The sequence below is a fragment of the Perissodus microlepis genome, chromosome 16 (assembly GCF_051167445.1).
Source record: "Perissodus microlepis isolate ML-2025 ecotype Zambia chromosome 16, ASM5116744v1, whole genome shotgun sequence".
Classification (NCBI taxonomy): domain Eukaryota; kingdom Metazoa; phylum Chordata; class Actinopteri; order Cichliformes; family Cichlidae; genus Perissodus; species Perissodus microlepis.
In genome coordinates this window covers 16,969,925-16,985,764 of record NC_140476.1, presented here as the reverse complement: position 1 = coordinate 16,985,764, position 15,840 = coordinate 16,969,925, and the positions used below count along the sequence as shown (strand labels likewise).

The following is a 15,840-nucleotide window of genomic DNA, read 5'->3' as shown; positions in this document are numbered from 1 at the left end:
TGCATCAGCAGTAGAAACCACGTGTCATCCTCAGTGAGCATGTTTTCATGTTTTTGTGTTACAATTTGTTCAAACAGCTGTCCTGTGAAATTGCATTTATCACTATTAGTGAAAGCTAAATTAGTCAATTAAAAATACTTACCTGGCGGTTTCAATTGGAGTGTGTTACATAGCCTGTATTGCTCATTATCAAAAAATAATAAAGGTTTATTATATTTTTTGTTTACAAGGTGAGTGACTTTTCACTCTCGATTCGGATGGCAGATTTTTTTTTTTTTAATGCAGCGTTACCATAGCAACAGCATCCGGTGCGTTTCACCTCCTCTTGGATACACATCCCCGAGCCGCCGCCGTGATTGGATGAGCTCTCTTTGGATGTCACTGGGGCAACCGAATGATGGGAATTTTAACACATGAACGGAAATGTCAGCGACGAATCTCACTGGCTGCCTCCGTGAGGCTGCCATTCAGGCACATGTGAGGTGTACAGAAAGCGGAAGCGCCCATTGGGCTGTTCGCGTATCCATCTGACGAAGGAGGATCCACAGGCTTTTCCTTTTTTCTTCTTTTCTTTTTTTTTTTTGGTGCCTCGGTACGGGAGCCGAGTGGGGACCGGCTGGTAACGCAGCGGCCGCGGGTCTCCACCCGAGAGTATGGCGGCTGGAATCGCACTGGAGAGCGGGGGAGAAGCGGAGACATGTCTGAGATGGTGAAACAGAAACAAAGAGACGCAAGTTCTTTAACTGAAAGTCAGGGCACTTTAATTTGGGAGAGTTTCTCTAAGGCGGTCTACAGCTTTAAAAAATCGCGCCTGCAGTTCATTCCGGGGCTAAGCCAGCGTTTTCCCAGCGTCCTCGATGGAGCAAGTTTGTTTTTTTATGAAGTACAGAGAGGGGTGAGCTAAGCAGATGAACACCCGCACGTTCAACATCATCGGGCGAGCTTCTTTTTCTCCCTTTGCGCATTTTTCGGACACTTCCAGTCCTCGGATGCTCGTATAACTGTCAGTGTCTGGCCTGCATGGGGGGAATATCTACAATGAAATCCATCTTGGGGTGCCGAGTCTTTGTGCTCTGCAATAGCTGAGCAGCAGCGAACAAGACTGTGTTATTGACAGCCCGTTCAGAATGGGACACGAATGGTGAGCGTGATTCGCACGGGAGCATTTTGCGTTGATTTCAATGACGCGCGGAGATTGATACCTTACGACTTGATTTAAATCCCACGATGCGCGAGTATAAAGTGGTGGTCCTGGGAAGCGGTGGGGTCGGGAAATCCGCCCTCACTGTGCAGTTTGTGACCGGGACGTTCATTGAGAAGTACGACCCCACCATAGAGGATTTTTACCGCAAGGAGATCGAGGTGGACTCCTCGCCCTCGGTGCTGGAGATCCTTGACACCGCTGGGACCGAACAGTTCGCCTCAATGCGCGACCTGTACATCAAAAACGGTCAAGGATTCATATTGGTCTACAGCCTTGTCAACCAGCAAAGCTTCCAGGACATAAAGCCGATGAGGGATCAGATCATAAGAGTGAAAAGGTTGGTGAAATCATGTGCTGGGAAAAAAAAGAGTAATTTCCATAATTAAGTGTGGCTGTTGGGGGTTGTTTTTCACAAATATATGCTGGACTCATGGGCCCTGTAGTTTCAGGATAGGTCTCGGCCTGCTTGGAGATGTTATGCATCTTTAAGGCAGCAACACTCCATGCCTATTATGGTATTCCAGGTCTCACCCATATTTCTTGCCCCCATGCCTCTGACCCACCATATTAAGTCACTTAAGTGTTTACTAACAGGACAACAGTGCTGATCCTTCCTACCCCTCAGATCTGCGAAGACACGTCTGTCTTCCTGTCAGAGAAAAACAAAATAGTGTCAGCGATCTGCCAAGCTGCTGTCTAGTGCTGCTCCGTGTCCACTGGATGCTGCAACCTTTGCGAGACACCCAACCGGGAATACCCAGGATTCAGTGCAAGAGAGGCTCTGCAGAGAGCTTTCAAGAAAGAGTGGCTGAAAAAAACAAAAAAAAGCTGCGGGACTGTTGAAAGCACAGATCTGCAGAGGAGTCACCGTGTTTTTAATTAAGAAGCTGCACAAGCTCTTTAGGAAGAGCAGCACAATGGAAAGCCTGATGTCTCAGAGCTGCTGCACAGATGATCCAGATATGAGGTCACCACAGTGAGCTGCTGATTGATACATGGGAGAGGTTAGCTGAGGCTGCGTGGAGCTGTCATGTTATTGGTGTTCCTTTGCTCTAGGCCAATGTACTGTGCAGATACACTGTACTGCATGCTCTATGCTCACCTGCTGACATAGCATGAGATTATAAAACTCATCCAGATCAGATTGGTTAATGTCCTGTATTTGTTAGCTCCGCTTCGGCATTCCAGTGTGCAGGCACTGTGCGCAGGGCTGCGACTGTGTGGGTTCATCAGTCACTGTAGGTGCCAGTGGATTTGTTACAGTTAGTTCAGAGAGTCAAAAAGGCTCCGGAGAGAGAATAAGAAGAACCCTACTGAAATCAACTTATAGTTAATACCATTTAATAATCGTGTTATTTACTATATGCTGTAGTTGGATAAGGTTTTTGTCCCTCCCTTGTCACAGTTCTTCCACTCTTCCACCTCAAAATGAAATATAATCATGCTGTGGATGTTTATTTTTATAGGTTGCCTTTAGTTTTTGTCACTTAATTGGATTTAGACCCTTTTTTTGTCAAATGCACCTTCTAAACAATCCTATTATTATGTGGCTCCCGATGAAAGAATGAGGTCAACATGTTTCTCCCATATGAGTTGAGTACGAGTAGAGGTATGTTGATTATGCTGCGCGTGCGCGAGCGTGTGTCGTCCTGTATGTAAATGGTGTGCGCGTGCGCTCACGGGGCAGATGCAGCCAGGCTGTTGTGTTTCCACACCTAACACTGAGTCTGGTGCCGTTGTCTGATATGACAGCAGAATTTATTTTCCGTAGCAGAAAGATCGCGCTCCACAACACTACTCCCACACAGCAGTTAATTTGGTGCTGGGCTTCATGGGGAGTTAGACATCTAAAACTTAGGATTGTGCTTTCTTTAAAAATGTCATATTCAATGCGATTATTAAGCTGTGACCTACATTTTGTATGCACTCCTGCTTTCAGAAAGTTGGCTCTGAATGGCAGTGCGCACATTTCCTTCGGTTATTCAGACTTTTTCTAACATCAGCAGAAATCAACCTTGTTTGCTACTAACCTTGCAACGAGAAACATTTCATTTAAGACCCCGAAAGGCTTGCTTTTACTGTGCTCCCTGCTCCTCACCCATTCCGTCAGGATTAATAACAGCTTCTAATGACTGCAGCTGCATAAGGTGACTTCTTTGTTCCTGAAAAGTGTTGGAATATCTTGTAAATATTAAACAGCGCTCATTCTGTGCTGCTACATCAGTACAAAGACTGGTGACCAGATTGCACACAGGTAAGAAATCCAAATTCAGTGCATCCTGTGTCTGTTGTATAGAATAATATAATATCAAAAGTGTGCGCTTTAAGCACTTTGGTCAGTAAGATTGGTAAAGAGCTGTTATATGAATAAAGTTTAGCCTATTTGAAGCCAGGAAAGAAAGCCAGGTTCATATATTGATACTTATAGAACAATAACATAGATTTAAAATATATATAATCTATTCTCCGTGCACAGAGGTCTGATGGATCTTTCAGCAACGGTGACAAGATTTTCCAAAATACTGATTGATCACTCTGCAGAGATTTAATACCTGTCTCTGATCTTGAGCAGATTAGGTTCACACCATTGCGATGTACACCAGTAAGAAGTTATCTACCATTGTAATACTGAAAATCAGACTTAATCCTGAAGAAAGCCTGCTTCTTAGTACAGGCCTCTGAAGGTCCAAGCCACATTCCAGCCAATGGCTCCACGTTGTTCTGGGGATGTACAAGTGGCAGTAGCATCATGAGTAACACGCTAAAGCTCTACCAGAGAATGTAAAGAGGACTGCAAATGTACATTATGTAACTAATGGAGTTTTCTATTCTAAAAGCAAATGCATTCATTGCGTTTGTTAAGCCTTATGTGTCCCATTGGGTAACTGCAAATGTAAACAGAAACTGTCACACTATCATATGTAACTGAATAAGTACTAAGACTGTCTGAATGATACCCAAAATTAGCAGTGTATTCGGGGCCTTTCAATACTTTTTTACAGGGAACACTGAGGACTCTGAATGCTTCACTAATTTGCACTGAATTTCATCATTTGCATAGTGAGGAACGTGTCACAGAAGGCAATGAAGAAGTTACAGTTTATGCTCATAAAGACATTTCATCATTAAGACATTTTTGAATTGCTCGTTTGCTTTCCTGACTGCAAGGAGACATGCTTTTGTTCACCTAAGACCCACAGCTAAAATGCAACACGTTCTGTCGAAAGGCATTGTGGGAAATGCTGTAAATGACTACTCGCAGTAGGAAAAACAAAGTAAAGACATGACTCATATCATGTAGATTGATGAGGTAACTTACTGGTAAGATTAGAGAGGAAAAGGGTGTGATTATCCTTTTAAAAGGATAGGCAAATCCTGTCAGCAACTATGTGAACGGCATTGGCGTTGTTTTTGTTTCCCCTCTCTGTCGCTCCTCACTAACAAAACACTGATGACCGGTCACGACCGTATCGCCCGTCGCTCAGGTCAGAGGCGCTGCTGCGTGTCGCTCTCACTCTGAACCCTGTCAGCTTCTATCAGTGCCCGCTGATAGCAGCACAGGCAGGCGTTAGCACAGGGGCCCTGGGTGGACATGATTACACCCTGGCCTGCCTGTGCTCACTGGGGACCTCGTCGCTCCACACTTCAGCTGCAGTTAGCTATATACCAGGGATGTGTTGTGATTGGTGACTTCAGAGAGTAGAAATACAAGTACCGTGTGAGGGTAGTGAGGAAGAAAGTGGTGAAACAGGATAGCATAATAAACCCTGCTGTTGGCACTGCATTCCTGCAGTGGTTGTTGCTGTTGCTGGGCCATCTGCACATTTATTCATTTTTTTAAAAATTTAAGTTTTCACACTTTTACTGCAGTTCTGAACTTTTCTCGATGTCACCTGACGGAGGTTCCTGCAAGAATGTAAATCGTCTTCAGCAAGCCAGCTTCTGAGGACAAGGTCCATGTGATGTGGTTTTTGTCTATTGTGAAAACTGGGGAAATGAATAAAGCTAAAGGTCAATACTGATTACTTCACAATGGCTTGGCAATAAAAAAAAAGTGTTATGAGTACTTCACCTCCCTGAGAAATTTTGAAACACCAGCAAGTTGTTTCTCATCTGTTTTAAAAGTCACAACTTCAAAAAGGATCAGACTAGTTCAGCTGGTGGGACATTAACTCACCTCATAAAGCAAGTAAAGTTTTTGCAGCACTACCAGTATGCAGTCATTTATTCTGTTGTATCGCAGCGTGACGGTTCCGGGTTAAATCTCCTGGCTGGCTGAGCTCCTTTCTGTTGTGCAGTTTCCATGTTCTCTCTGCGTCTGTGCAGGTTCTCTCCGGGTATGCCAGCTTTCCTCCACAGTCCAAAGAAGTGCATTTTAGATTCATTTGTGATTCCAAATTAGCTGTACCATAGGTGTAGATGTAAGCACGAATGATTGTCTGTCTCTGGGCGTTAGGTCTGTGATGGATTGGCTATCTATCCAAGGTGTACTCCATCTCTTGCCCAAGGACAGCTGCAGTAGGCTTCAGCACCCCCACGAACCTGAACTGGATAAGCAGTTGAGAAAATGGATGTATGGATAGATAGTGTGGTAGTGTTGCCAGTAGATTAGATATCCGCTAACAGAGGTAGTCCGCTGTCATTAGTTGTTACATTGTAAGCCATATGTCACTAAACATCCACTCTTCCATCAGGAGTCGAGTCAAACTATCACTGCACCAAAAATACAAATCCTTTAGGGGGGAAAAAACCTCATTAGCCCATGCATAACTCAAAATATAGACAATTTTCAGTCTTTGAGATACAGTACTGCAATATTTGGTTACAGATGTAAAAGTAAATAGAAGTAAACTGAAATAATTTTTAAAATCAACACAAATTTGCATGCAATAACTTTCTTAGTACTGTGTGATTGTTCAGAGAAATACAACAATGTAATAATAATATGCTCTTAATATATATATATATTTTACATGCATAACACTGAGGGGACCTAGCTTGTTAACAAGACCATAACATGCTAATTATAAAGTTTCTAACACTGGTTTTACATATTTTAAATAAGCTATGTTTGCGGTCAGTGAATGCCCAGCTGGATCATTTGTATGTAACCTGATTTGTGTTTATCTTTTATTTTCTCAAAACAATCCCACTTTTCTGGATTTCATTTTATATTGATGCCCACGTAGAGCCCACTGTGATCTTAAGTGGGCCAGACCAGTGAAACTCCCCTTTATCAGTGTAAGTGTAAGAAGTGCCATTTCAGAACTGTCTCAGTTTTTCTACGTGAAAGAAATGCTGAAAGAAAGGTCAGCGTGACTTAAATTGCAATAAATAAATGAAAACTATATAAAAGTTCTAGTAGATCATTGCCCAGACTGTCCATAATTATAAAGTAGAAAGGTTTTGTTAATTCACAAAAAGCTTCTTCTTTTTTTTTAACTGTGGAAGCATTGTAACAAACAAACCAAAAAAAAAATAATAATTTCTACAGTCCATAGTGGAAAAAGAAGAACTTTTTTGTCATTTAACTGTTTATCTGTTACTTAATTTCTTTGGTGTAGTATTAATGGTGATGGGGTAGCTCTTTATCAATAGGAAAGGCTGTAAAACCATTAAAATACACTTTAAATTCCAAAATCTATGTCCTCCTTCACTTCTTGTCTAATGACCTGGATTGGAGGCTTTACCGGGCTGATTCTGGTCCCCAAGCCTTATGTTTGACAACCCTGTTGTAGAGTGTGAGACTTTATGTAAGTTTTTTTTTCCTGCAACAAACCTCAAGTGTCCACGAAATCAGACCCTCTATTTCAATTAATGTTTAGCGGACTAATTGTCAGGCAAGCCTACTCGCTAAATTAAGAAATGTGACAAACCTTTGCATCTTACCACTGCCACTGTGAGTTAAGGTGGAATGTCAGCTGAGCAATTAATTTAAAGCACCATTGTGTCTAAGCCTCAGAGCCCGGGGAAGTGCATGAGAAGTGCATGTTAGCAGAACAGAGAAACAAAGAACAAAAAAGTATTAAATATGATCCAAAGTAGTGATCAGTCATTTCTGATGTACACTGCTTTTTTCAGATTATTCCAGGTTTGTGGCTTGTTAAGGGAGCAGGACAAGTAAACAGCTTGGGAGTCAGCAGCACAAAACTGAGCCAGGAAACATAAAAGATCTGCAGGAGAGGTTTTCCACTGCACCGACTGTATGCACTATTATATTTAGTATGTTGCATTACAGCTCGAGCCACCTCCCCCATCACATGGTCTCCACCACCTTCAAAGGAGAGTCATTCTAACCTCCAGGGAGCCATAATGTTTCTCAAGCAGCCTTATGAAAAAAAAAAATCTGCACTAAAAATATTTTGAGTAAAGCAACATAAGAGCTATTATATTGCACACTCTGTTTAGATGGTATTCTGGTAATTAATTACACTGTTCAGCTGTTGCAGAACTCCTGACGTGTGTTCATTCTCCGATCTTTTGTTACATTGTACCTTAGCAAGAGTTTCAGTGATGCTACAAACCACATATTATAAAAATGCGCCTTATGGCTTTTTTCATTATTTACCAAGTTTTACTGCGATTATTTTAACAAATCTCCATAAAAATCCCTTAAGAGCTGAAGTTGGAAATTAATAATCTCCTTTATGCATCCTAATTGTTCTTTTATTGTGAAGTATGCTGTCAAACTGAATTTTTTTCTGGTGGTCCAGTGAGATTTCTGACTAACTGTTTCAACTTTTTTTCTATCATGAGGTTGATACTGACAGTATGATAAAATGGAAATATCGTCCTTTACAGATATGAAAGGATAAGGGCCGTATTTTCCGGTTAGAACTTTTCAATGAATTATTCAAAGCGTATTACTGACCGACTGTTCAACCCGGACAAATTTCTACTAAAATGGTACTTGCATTTTAGATGTTTGGCCGTGTACTTCATAAGAGAAGTAATTTGTGTCAGACAGCATAATCACCCTCAGAGACCTGGTAGTGTGCCAGAGTATTGCTGTGATAAATCAGATCCAAGGAAATCTGTACAGTCTGTCAAGTTCAGTACTCATTTATCTTGTCCATTTTGGCACTTCTTGGCCAGTGTGTCTATCATCAGTAAACGGGGTCGATTTTTGAAGGCTTTGGGAAGCAAATAATGAATTCTCATAACCATCCCAAACCAAATTAAAGTGTTTTATTTGTCATATATTATTGCTTGTTTTAAAGGGAAAATCTTTGCATTCTTGCCGTGGGTCAAAGAAGCCATTCCTGATTAAATCTTTCGGTGCCCTAATGTGGCAAAAAGAGGAGCTTTGTGCTGCCTTCTGACTCAGCTCAATTCTCTCCCCTGGCTAAACTGAAGACCCTCTACAAAAATGCTATTCGCAAGGAAGGGGTGCCCAGCACACAGCCTTTCCTGCCTGCTGCTGCCCCGAGTCATAACCAGTGGCTCATGGGCAGCCGGTTTCTACCGTCTGTCAGCAAGGCCTGTGTGAGTTGATCTGCATCATGCATTATTGATAAGCTGTGTCTGAGCAAGCTTGAATGGATGTTTGCAGTCTGAGTGTTCCACTGCCTCTGGCATCAAGCTCACAAGCCGAAGGCTAAAGAGCGACATGTTGTTTGTGCTGTTTGTGTCACAGCACAAACGAATCCCGCTCAGTAATTCGTTTGGCCTGTGTTTTCTGCAACAGTCGAGCCTTACTTTCTTGTATCAGCCACCAGTGGTTGGCCGACAACCTTAACGCCGAGTCTCTGTGAGCCCTAGTATCCATGGCAGCCTCTGTCTCACACCTCCTTGGACTGCCGCTTTTCTTCTCTGTTATTATGACTATATATAGACCCTCTCTTCTTTGGGTCCAGATGCCTTTGTGCTGTGTTCCTGTAATGATGAGGCCCAAACGAGCTGCATAAGTTGCAAACAGCTGACCCAAAAAAAGCATGTGGCACACTCACACACAGTTTAATGTGATTTTAAGATACTTCTGCTGTTTGGGACAACGAAAATAATTAAGTTAGGGTTAGCACTTTTTTAACATAGCAAGTGATTGTCAGTTTAGCAAAATAAGGATTACCAGGGTTGATATTATTACACTGTGAAAAAGAGCCATTGCACAAGCCACTGTTGTGCAATGTGCTTTATCTTTGTAACGCACAAATCTTGTCACATCAAGCTAAAACCGAGGTTTCTCTTCTAATTTACAAACAGTATAAAAACCTCAGCAAGAGTTTAGCTGTCACCTGAGAAAGCAGCATGCCAAAAACAAGAGGAATCAGTTTGGACACACAAAGGAGGAGATGGGTGCACAAAGTTTTCACTGCATTTCCAAGTGTCAAGCACTGGAGTGAGAAATATCATCAGGAAATTCAAAGACAGTCACACAGTAAAGAAAAAGCATGGCAAGAGGTAGAAGTTAAAGATTTCAAAGAAGCTGGAAAGAAAACTAGTGAGAGACCCCAGAACAACTGCCAAGAGTGAATCTTAGCCAAGTCGAGATCTGTCTTACATACAATCACTCGAACTTTGAAGGGACTTTGAAGTTGCAGAGCAAGAGAAAGTCCACTCGTGCAGAAGAGACACTTTGAGCTCTTTGGGCACAGAGACTCTGCTTATGTTTGGAGAAAGAAGGCAGAGGCATACAACCCAGAGTACACCATCCCTACTGTGAAACACATAAGTATTATGGTGTGGGAATGCTTTACTTCAGCTGGAACTGGGAATCTCGTCAAGGTGGAAGAAAACTCCAACTAGTCAGCAGCAAAATTGGGTCTGGGTCATCGCTTTGTCTTCCAACACAACAATAACCCAACATATGTAGCTCCTGGTGAAGAACCACCTTAAGAAGACCAACGTGAACAGTTCTGACTTAAAATGTGTGGAGTAAGCTGAAGAGTAAGGTCCATGCCAGGGTCCATGTACATGTAGCTTCACTTCTTCATTGTTTCACTTCATTCCACTGCTTCAAAAAAATTAAAGGAACACTTTACTATTTAAATTTGAGGATTGATGTGAGTTGACTAATAACTGGTGAGTCGAAAATCTGTTAGATAAAATTCTAAAAACCAACACGTGAAATAACAGAAAAACGTGCCTTCTTTGTTGCGATAATATGACTTTTTTCGCTTCTGCTTTAACTGTACCACTGTTGTCCATGGAAACAACATCAACATAAGGTTTTCTATTGTGTAGGTTTTGCTCACCTGAACTAAACTGAAACCAGTTTTGAACTGTGAAATAACCTCAGTGTTTCTGTCATATTTGCTGGGTTTGTGCAAACAGTTTAGAGCAGAAAAGCGAGAGCTTGTGTGAAACAGCATCTGATGGTACATGTTACAAGATACATACCTCTTTGAGTGATTTAGAGTGGGAGACAAACAACAGCTGAACGGAGGACCTACCAAAATGGCATCATTAGCCCAACTAAACACAGAGGCCCTTTTAAATGGATGCAGCTGTAAAAGTAAAGATTTTGCCTTTCAATCTGCCCACCCACAGCTATGCTTAGGGTTTGGGGGTTTTTTTTCAGTGAAGGTGGGGAAGGGAATTTAAGGTTCAAGGCAAAATATAACCTACCACCAACTAGATCCAAAGAAGTTTTCAGAAAAATCACAGCCTTGCTGTTTTTACTGACACCAGGAATGCAGCGAATGAGAACTTAGGCACGATATGCTGAATGTTAAAGTTGAGAAGCATAACATGTTGTTTCTCATTCAGGTTGCCTGCCAAGCTCAACACTTTTGGTCACACACCAACCGACCGACCTCAGAGATTGTCTCTTAAATTCTGGTAGCTCCTCTCGGCTCATCCTGGGAACAGAACGGGATAGTTGAGATTAAAGTTCGCTGGATAATGTATTCATGGGTAGATCAAAGTCGGCTAGTTTAAGCTTATTTAACGCTGAAACCTGCAGCCCCCCTTACCTCTGAGAAACGCTCTGGCTGCTTAGCCTGGAAAGGCTTCACAGTAGTCTCCAGCCTCCCCGTCTTTTCAACAGTAGCCAGTTCCTTCTTTACCAGTTTATTATAACAAACAAGGATGAGGATGATATTAATTTTGGTGAATAACTTAAAGGCATCTATAATTCACAGAGCGAGTGCAGAATTTGAAAATCCTAATGATGCTGACAGGTGCTCGGGTTAAATTTGACTGTGCTGTGAAGTGCGAAGTGAACACAGACGTTTAAACTTGGTTCAAACGACAGGTCCGACAGATGGAAAGCGCCCCCTCGGTCGTTTTGCATACTGATAAGCATGAAAGAAATAGCAACCTGTTGTTTAAAGGATGCGAATACGCATGATCTGCTATCTCTCTGATGTTTTTGAGCTTTGTTATCTCCTCTGATGTGTACAAAGTGCCTCAGAAGCCCGCCATGTTCCCCAATATCAAAACTGATGTAGTGATCATATTGGTGGAAATGCAGCTCAGCTGCTTCTTTTTAAGTAATTATAGAGCAGCCTATTTATTTTAACCGACCACATCCTCTGGCTGTCCTCAAAGTAGTCCAGTTCCACAGTGACATTTTGTGCTTTAGCTACGTGCCAAGGAGTTCAGAGCTCAAAGGATTATGACCACTTCCTGCCCTCAGGGGTCACAGCTATAGTACCCGTTTCCTCTGCTGTACTGGGTCAGGCTTTACACTTAGTGTTTAGATGAAGCTGGTGACGCTCTGGTTCTTGATCTGAAAAAAGCTTCCTCCCACACTCAGAGTCCACTCGTATGCTAAAGTGGAAACACTTTCATCTTTATCCTTCTTGCGACCTTTCAGTCAGAACGAGCCCACCTCTTTCACCCAGCTGAGCTTTTCAAAAATAACCACCGAGATCCTTATTTTCAAAGATCCAGGCTTATTTTGTTAGAGAGATTGGAAAAGATAAAAGATGGAAAGATGTCAAAAAGGGATTAAACAGAGGCTGAGAATTGATGTTAATTTAATGGCCACGTGACTGGATAATGTAGCAAATGCAAAACTGGTATATTAAGAAAGAATTATGCTGCTGATTGTAGTAACAGCTTTTTGGATGAAACCACCAACTCCCAGTATAATAAACTGGAGAAACTGAATAGAGGCTGTCGTTGTTCTGGAAAAAATAACTGCAGGACTGCGGTTGAAAAGTCACCAAAACGATATCAGAATGGTGGTAATCTAAGCTTTTCTCTTAGGTTTCAATCACTCCAGCCATGTATGCGTGTTAGTTCACGTGAGTTCAGCAAGCTCAAACAGTGGCCATGATGTAAAGTCCACATAGGCTTTTTAGATTGATTTTTAGGTTGAATCTTCTGTTGATAGTGGTGATAATCATCATAAATATTTTGCTAGAGGTGCTGACTCAGTGGTTAGCATTTTTACATTTGCCCAATGATAATTCAGTAACCCAGTAAAGATGCTTTCTTACCTATTGCCTATTGCTTCCTGCCTCTTTTTAAGAGGCTATTATAGTTTTTTTTCTTATTGTCTATCATACTTGTACTGTTAAAATAGTGGATGCACTTATTAAACAAGGCCAAAGATTCAAATAATGATATCAGTGTCTGCCCTGGAAATCAATGTGAGCCAAGAGCTTTAGCTTCAGATGCTCGGTTAGAGATAGTAGAGGTGGGGTTTTTTCTATTCTTTGCTCTGTATGTTGTCACTGGTCATCTCAGCCCCACCCACCTGTTCTTCAAACCTTCTGTTTGCATGGGACAGCCAATCAGGAGAGGTCAACTATAAGGAAAAAGTGTTTGTTCTAGATACACGATGAACTGAGGGGCTGCACTAATGCCCACTATCAGATAAATAAAGATGATCCTAAATTCCATTATGCAAACCTACTTTAGCAGAATAAAAATATGGAGCCTGAAATAAATGTATCAGATCTCCTTTAAATAATTATGATTTTTGTAAGTGCAACAGATGAAGGTTTTAGTCACTGTGCGCTTTTTTTTCTTATTTAGAATTTGCTAAAACCAAGTTCTGAAAGGAGAATTGCCTTTCTTTTCACTTTTATGGGAAAAACATAATAAAATAAAAACCTCTGATTTGCCACACATGCAGCAGTTGCTTTTTCTGTGTGTCTGACAAACTGACGTCGGTCTGTGTGTGCTTTCAGGTACGAAAAGGTTCCCGTTATCTTGGTGGGGAACAAGGTGGACTTGGAAAGCGAGAGGGAGGTATCATCCAGCGAAGGTCAGGCTCTAGCCGAGGAGTGGGGCTGCCCGTTCATGGAGACCTCGGCTAAGAGCAAAACTATGGTAGACGAACTGTTCGCTGAGATCGTTCGGCAGATGGACTACGCCGCTCAGCCAGACAAGGACGACCCCTGCTGCTCCTCTTGCAATATACAATAGCCCTGGGGAGGGGGGGGGGGGCACCAGGAACAGGCCAGGCAAAAAGTCCACTTAGAGGGAACTTGTTTGACTTGCAGTGGACAGATACACACTTAGACACACACATGCACATGCCGATTAAACTGAAGACGAATTCACAGTTGAGCGCAATGGATACCAAGTCAGTGGAGCATAACATTTGCAGTGACACGATTAATAAGAATAATAACACGTGAGCGTACATTTTGAATGAAAATTGCCAGGAATTTGCCGCAAAGGTAATTGACAAATGACAAACAGAACATGCCCTCGCCTTATTTTACACTCTGTTTTTTTGTTTGTTTGTTTGTTGTTTAAGTTATTCCGTTATGAGGAAGTAAATATTGTCAGCAAAGAATAACAGATCGGGATCTTTATTCATTACAGCTTCCTAAACAATCTGCTAGAAATAACTGTTGTTATTGCAGTTTTCACACACACCACTGAGATGCATTTCCTGTTACCATGACTCTGTTGCAAGTAGCTGCTGAACACACATAACAGATTTCTGGGATCCAGTTTTAGAAGCATTTGATTTCCATTATGTACAATGTTGCTCCCAGTTTAATTCGAGCAGAGGTTGGCGGAGGGATTTTTTATTTTCTACTCATCACAGGGATGAACCAAAGAGGTTCCCTGAAAGCGCCTCAATTTTCTTAGTTTTTTTTTTCTGCTGTTCAAAAAAAAGGAATGGAGAGAAAAAGGATAAGTCGGTGTCTTTCTTTAAAAAAAACAAAAACAAAAAAACAACGGTGCAATCATCTCTTTCCTATTTTCTCACTTTGAGATATGATAGTAAGCATAGCGGAGTCTTTCACATATCGTGTGATGTTGTGTTTTCCTCTCCGGGAGACTCTGACAGCAGATTGCTGAGTAGTACTATAACTAACCGCTTCATCCTGACGGGACAAAGAGTGATTTCAGTGTTTGAATAACTCCGCAGACCATCTCTCCAAACTCTTTTCAGGAATGGGTGACATTCAAAGTGAAGATGCCAACATTTGTCATACTTTTTTTTCTTTTCGTCCTCTGGTATGAATATAAAATGTGGCGCTCCACAGTTTCGACATCCTGATGCCATTCTTCATGTGCTCAGAGTATTCAAATTCATAGCAACAAATAGTACCGACGGAGGCGGCGGTGACAATAAGAATAATAAATGGTAGTGTAAATATTTTGTATGGAAAAAGTGCCAGCTCCTATGAAGACCCTGACTCAACACATGTGGAACTGTCAACTGTATGCATGGCTAGTGAACAAAAAAAAGGACTCTTATTGTCTGAGATTACTGTAGGCTGTGGAGAAAAAAAACGTGCAAATCAAACACATACATGTCTGGATCTGGACACTGTCTCAACTGTACATCTGTGTTGCCACGGGAAGCAGACTTTCCCCGTGTGACCATTTTCATTGTTGATTTTATATTTTTTTATGTGACCATTTACTCTTTATCCCTCTCTGAATGGTGACACTGTTACATTTGACACCTAAACAATAAAAGTGCGTTCAACACTATCAGTACGACTGGAGAGCTTCAGTGAAATTAACTGAATGGGAGGAAAAATGTGGCTTATATTTTAATCTCTTCTTTTTTTTTTTTTTTACAAATCAACAATTTGTAGTTTTATGTTCAGCTGTGAGACAACTACTCTAATTGTATATATGATATCCAATTTGGATTTACAGTGTGATTGTTTATTTGTTTATATCATCATCAGTACTGAGCACAGTACTGAGAAAACTATTGCTGAAGATTAACTTGCATTTGCCTACTTTGCCTGCGTCCAATCAGGTAATCAAGAATCCAGCACACTGCTGGTCTTCCTCAAGTCTGAAAGCTGCGTCTTCCTGTTGAAAGTTTTGTACTGTTTTTAATTCATATTCATTATTTTATTTATTGTCTATGTTTTACACGTATACAGCCTGATTCCCTGGCCAATCACAGCTTTGAACGTGTAGGAGATTAAGAAGCTGACTGGTTGATTGGTGTGTCACTGTAGGTCATCTGGTTAAGCAGGCAGTCCACATGCCAAAGGCTAATGCTGGGGCCTGAGTCTGGCCGTGGCTTGTGTGTCATTCCCCTGCACTCTTTCATTTCTTTCTTGTCAACGCTATCTGGCCTAATAAAGGTTAAAAGCAAAGGGACAGGGGTGATGACTATATCCAAAATCACATTATTCTGTACTAATACAATAAGGAGTAGATAAAGATTTATTTTGACTCATTTTGAGTCATATTGAGAGGTGTAGAGTTGCTCAGGCTGATCTGTGGAAACAAAAACCGCCTTAAAAACAGCC

The 15,840-nt window shown here is 41.5% G+C and overlaps 1 protein-coding gene across 1 annotated transcript; it reads left to right on the top strand.

Annotated features, from left to right (window-relative positions):
• The first annotated feature begins 327 nt into the window (after positions 1 to 327).
• Positions 328 to 15,058, top strand: rap2aa (RAP2A, member of RAS oncogene family a). The gene is made up of 2 exons (XM_084954631.1): positions 328 to 1,541; positions 13,288 to 15,058. The coding sequence occupies exons 1-2, from the start codon at positions 1,228 to 1,230 to the stop codon at positions 13,523 to 13,525; spliced, it is 552 nt and encodes a 183-aa protein (XP_084810757.1). The 5' UTR covers positions 328 to 1,227; the 3' UTR covers positions 13,526 to 15,058.
• Positions 15,059 to 15,840: the final 782 nt, after the last annotated feature.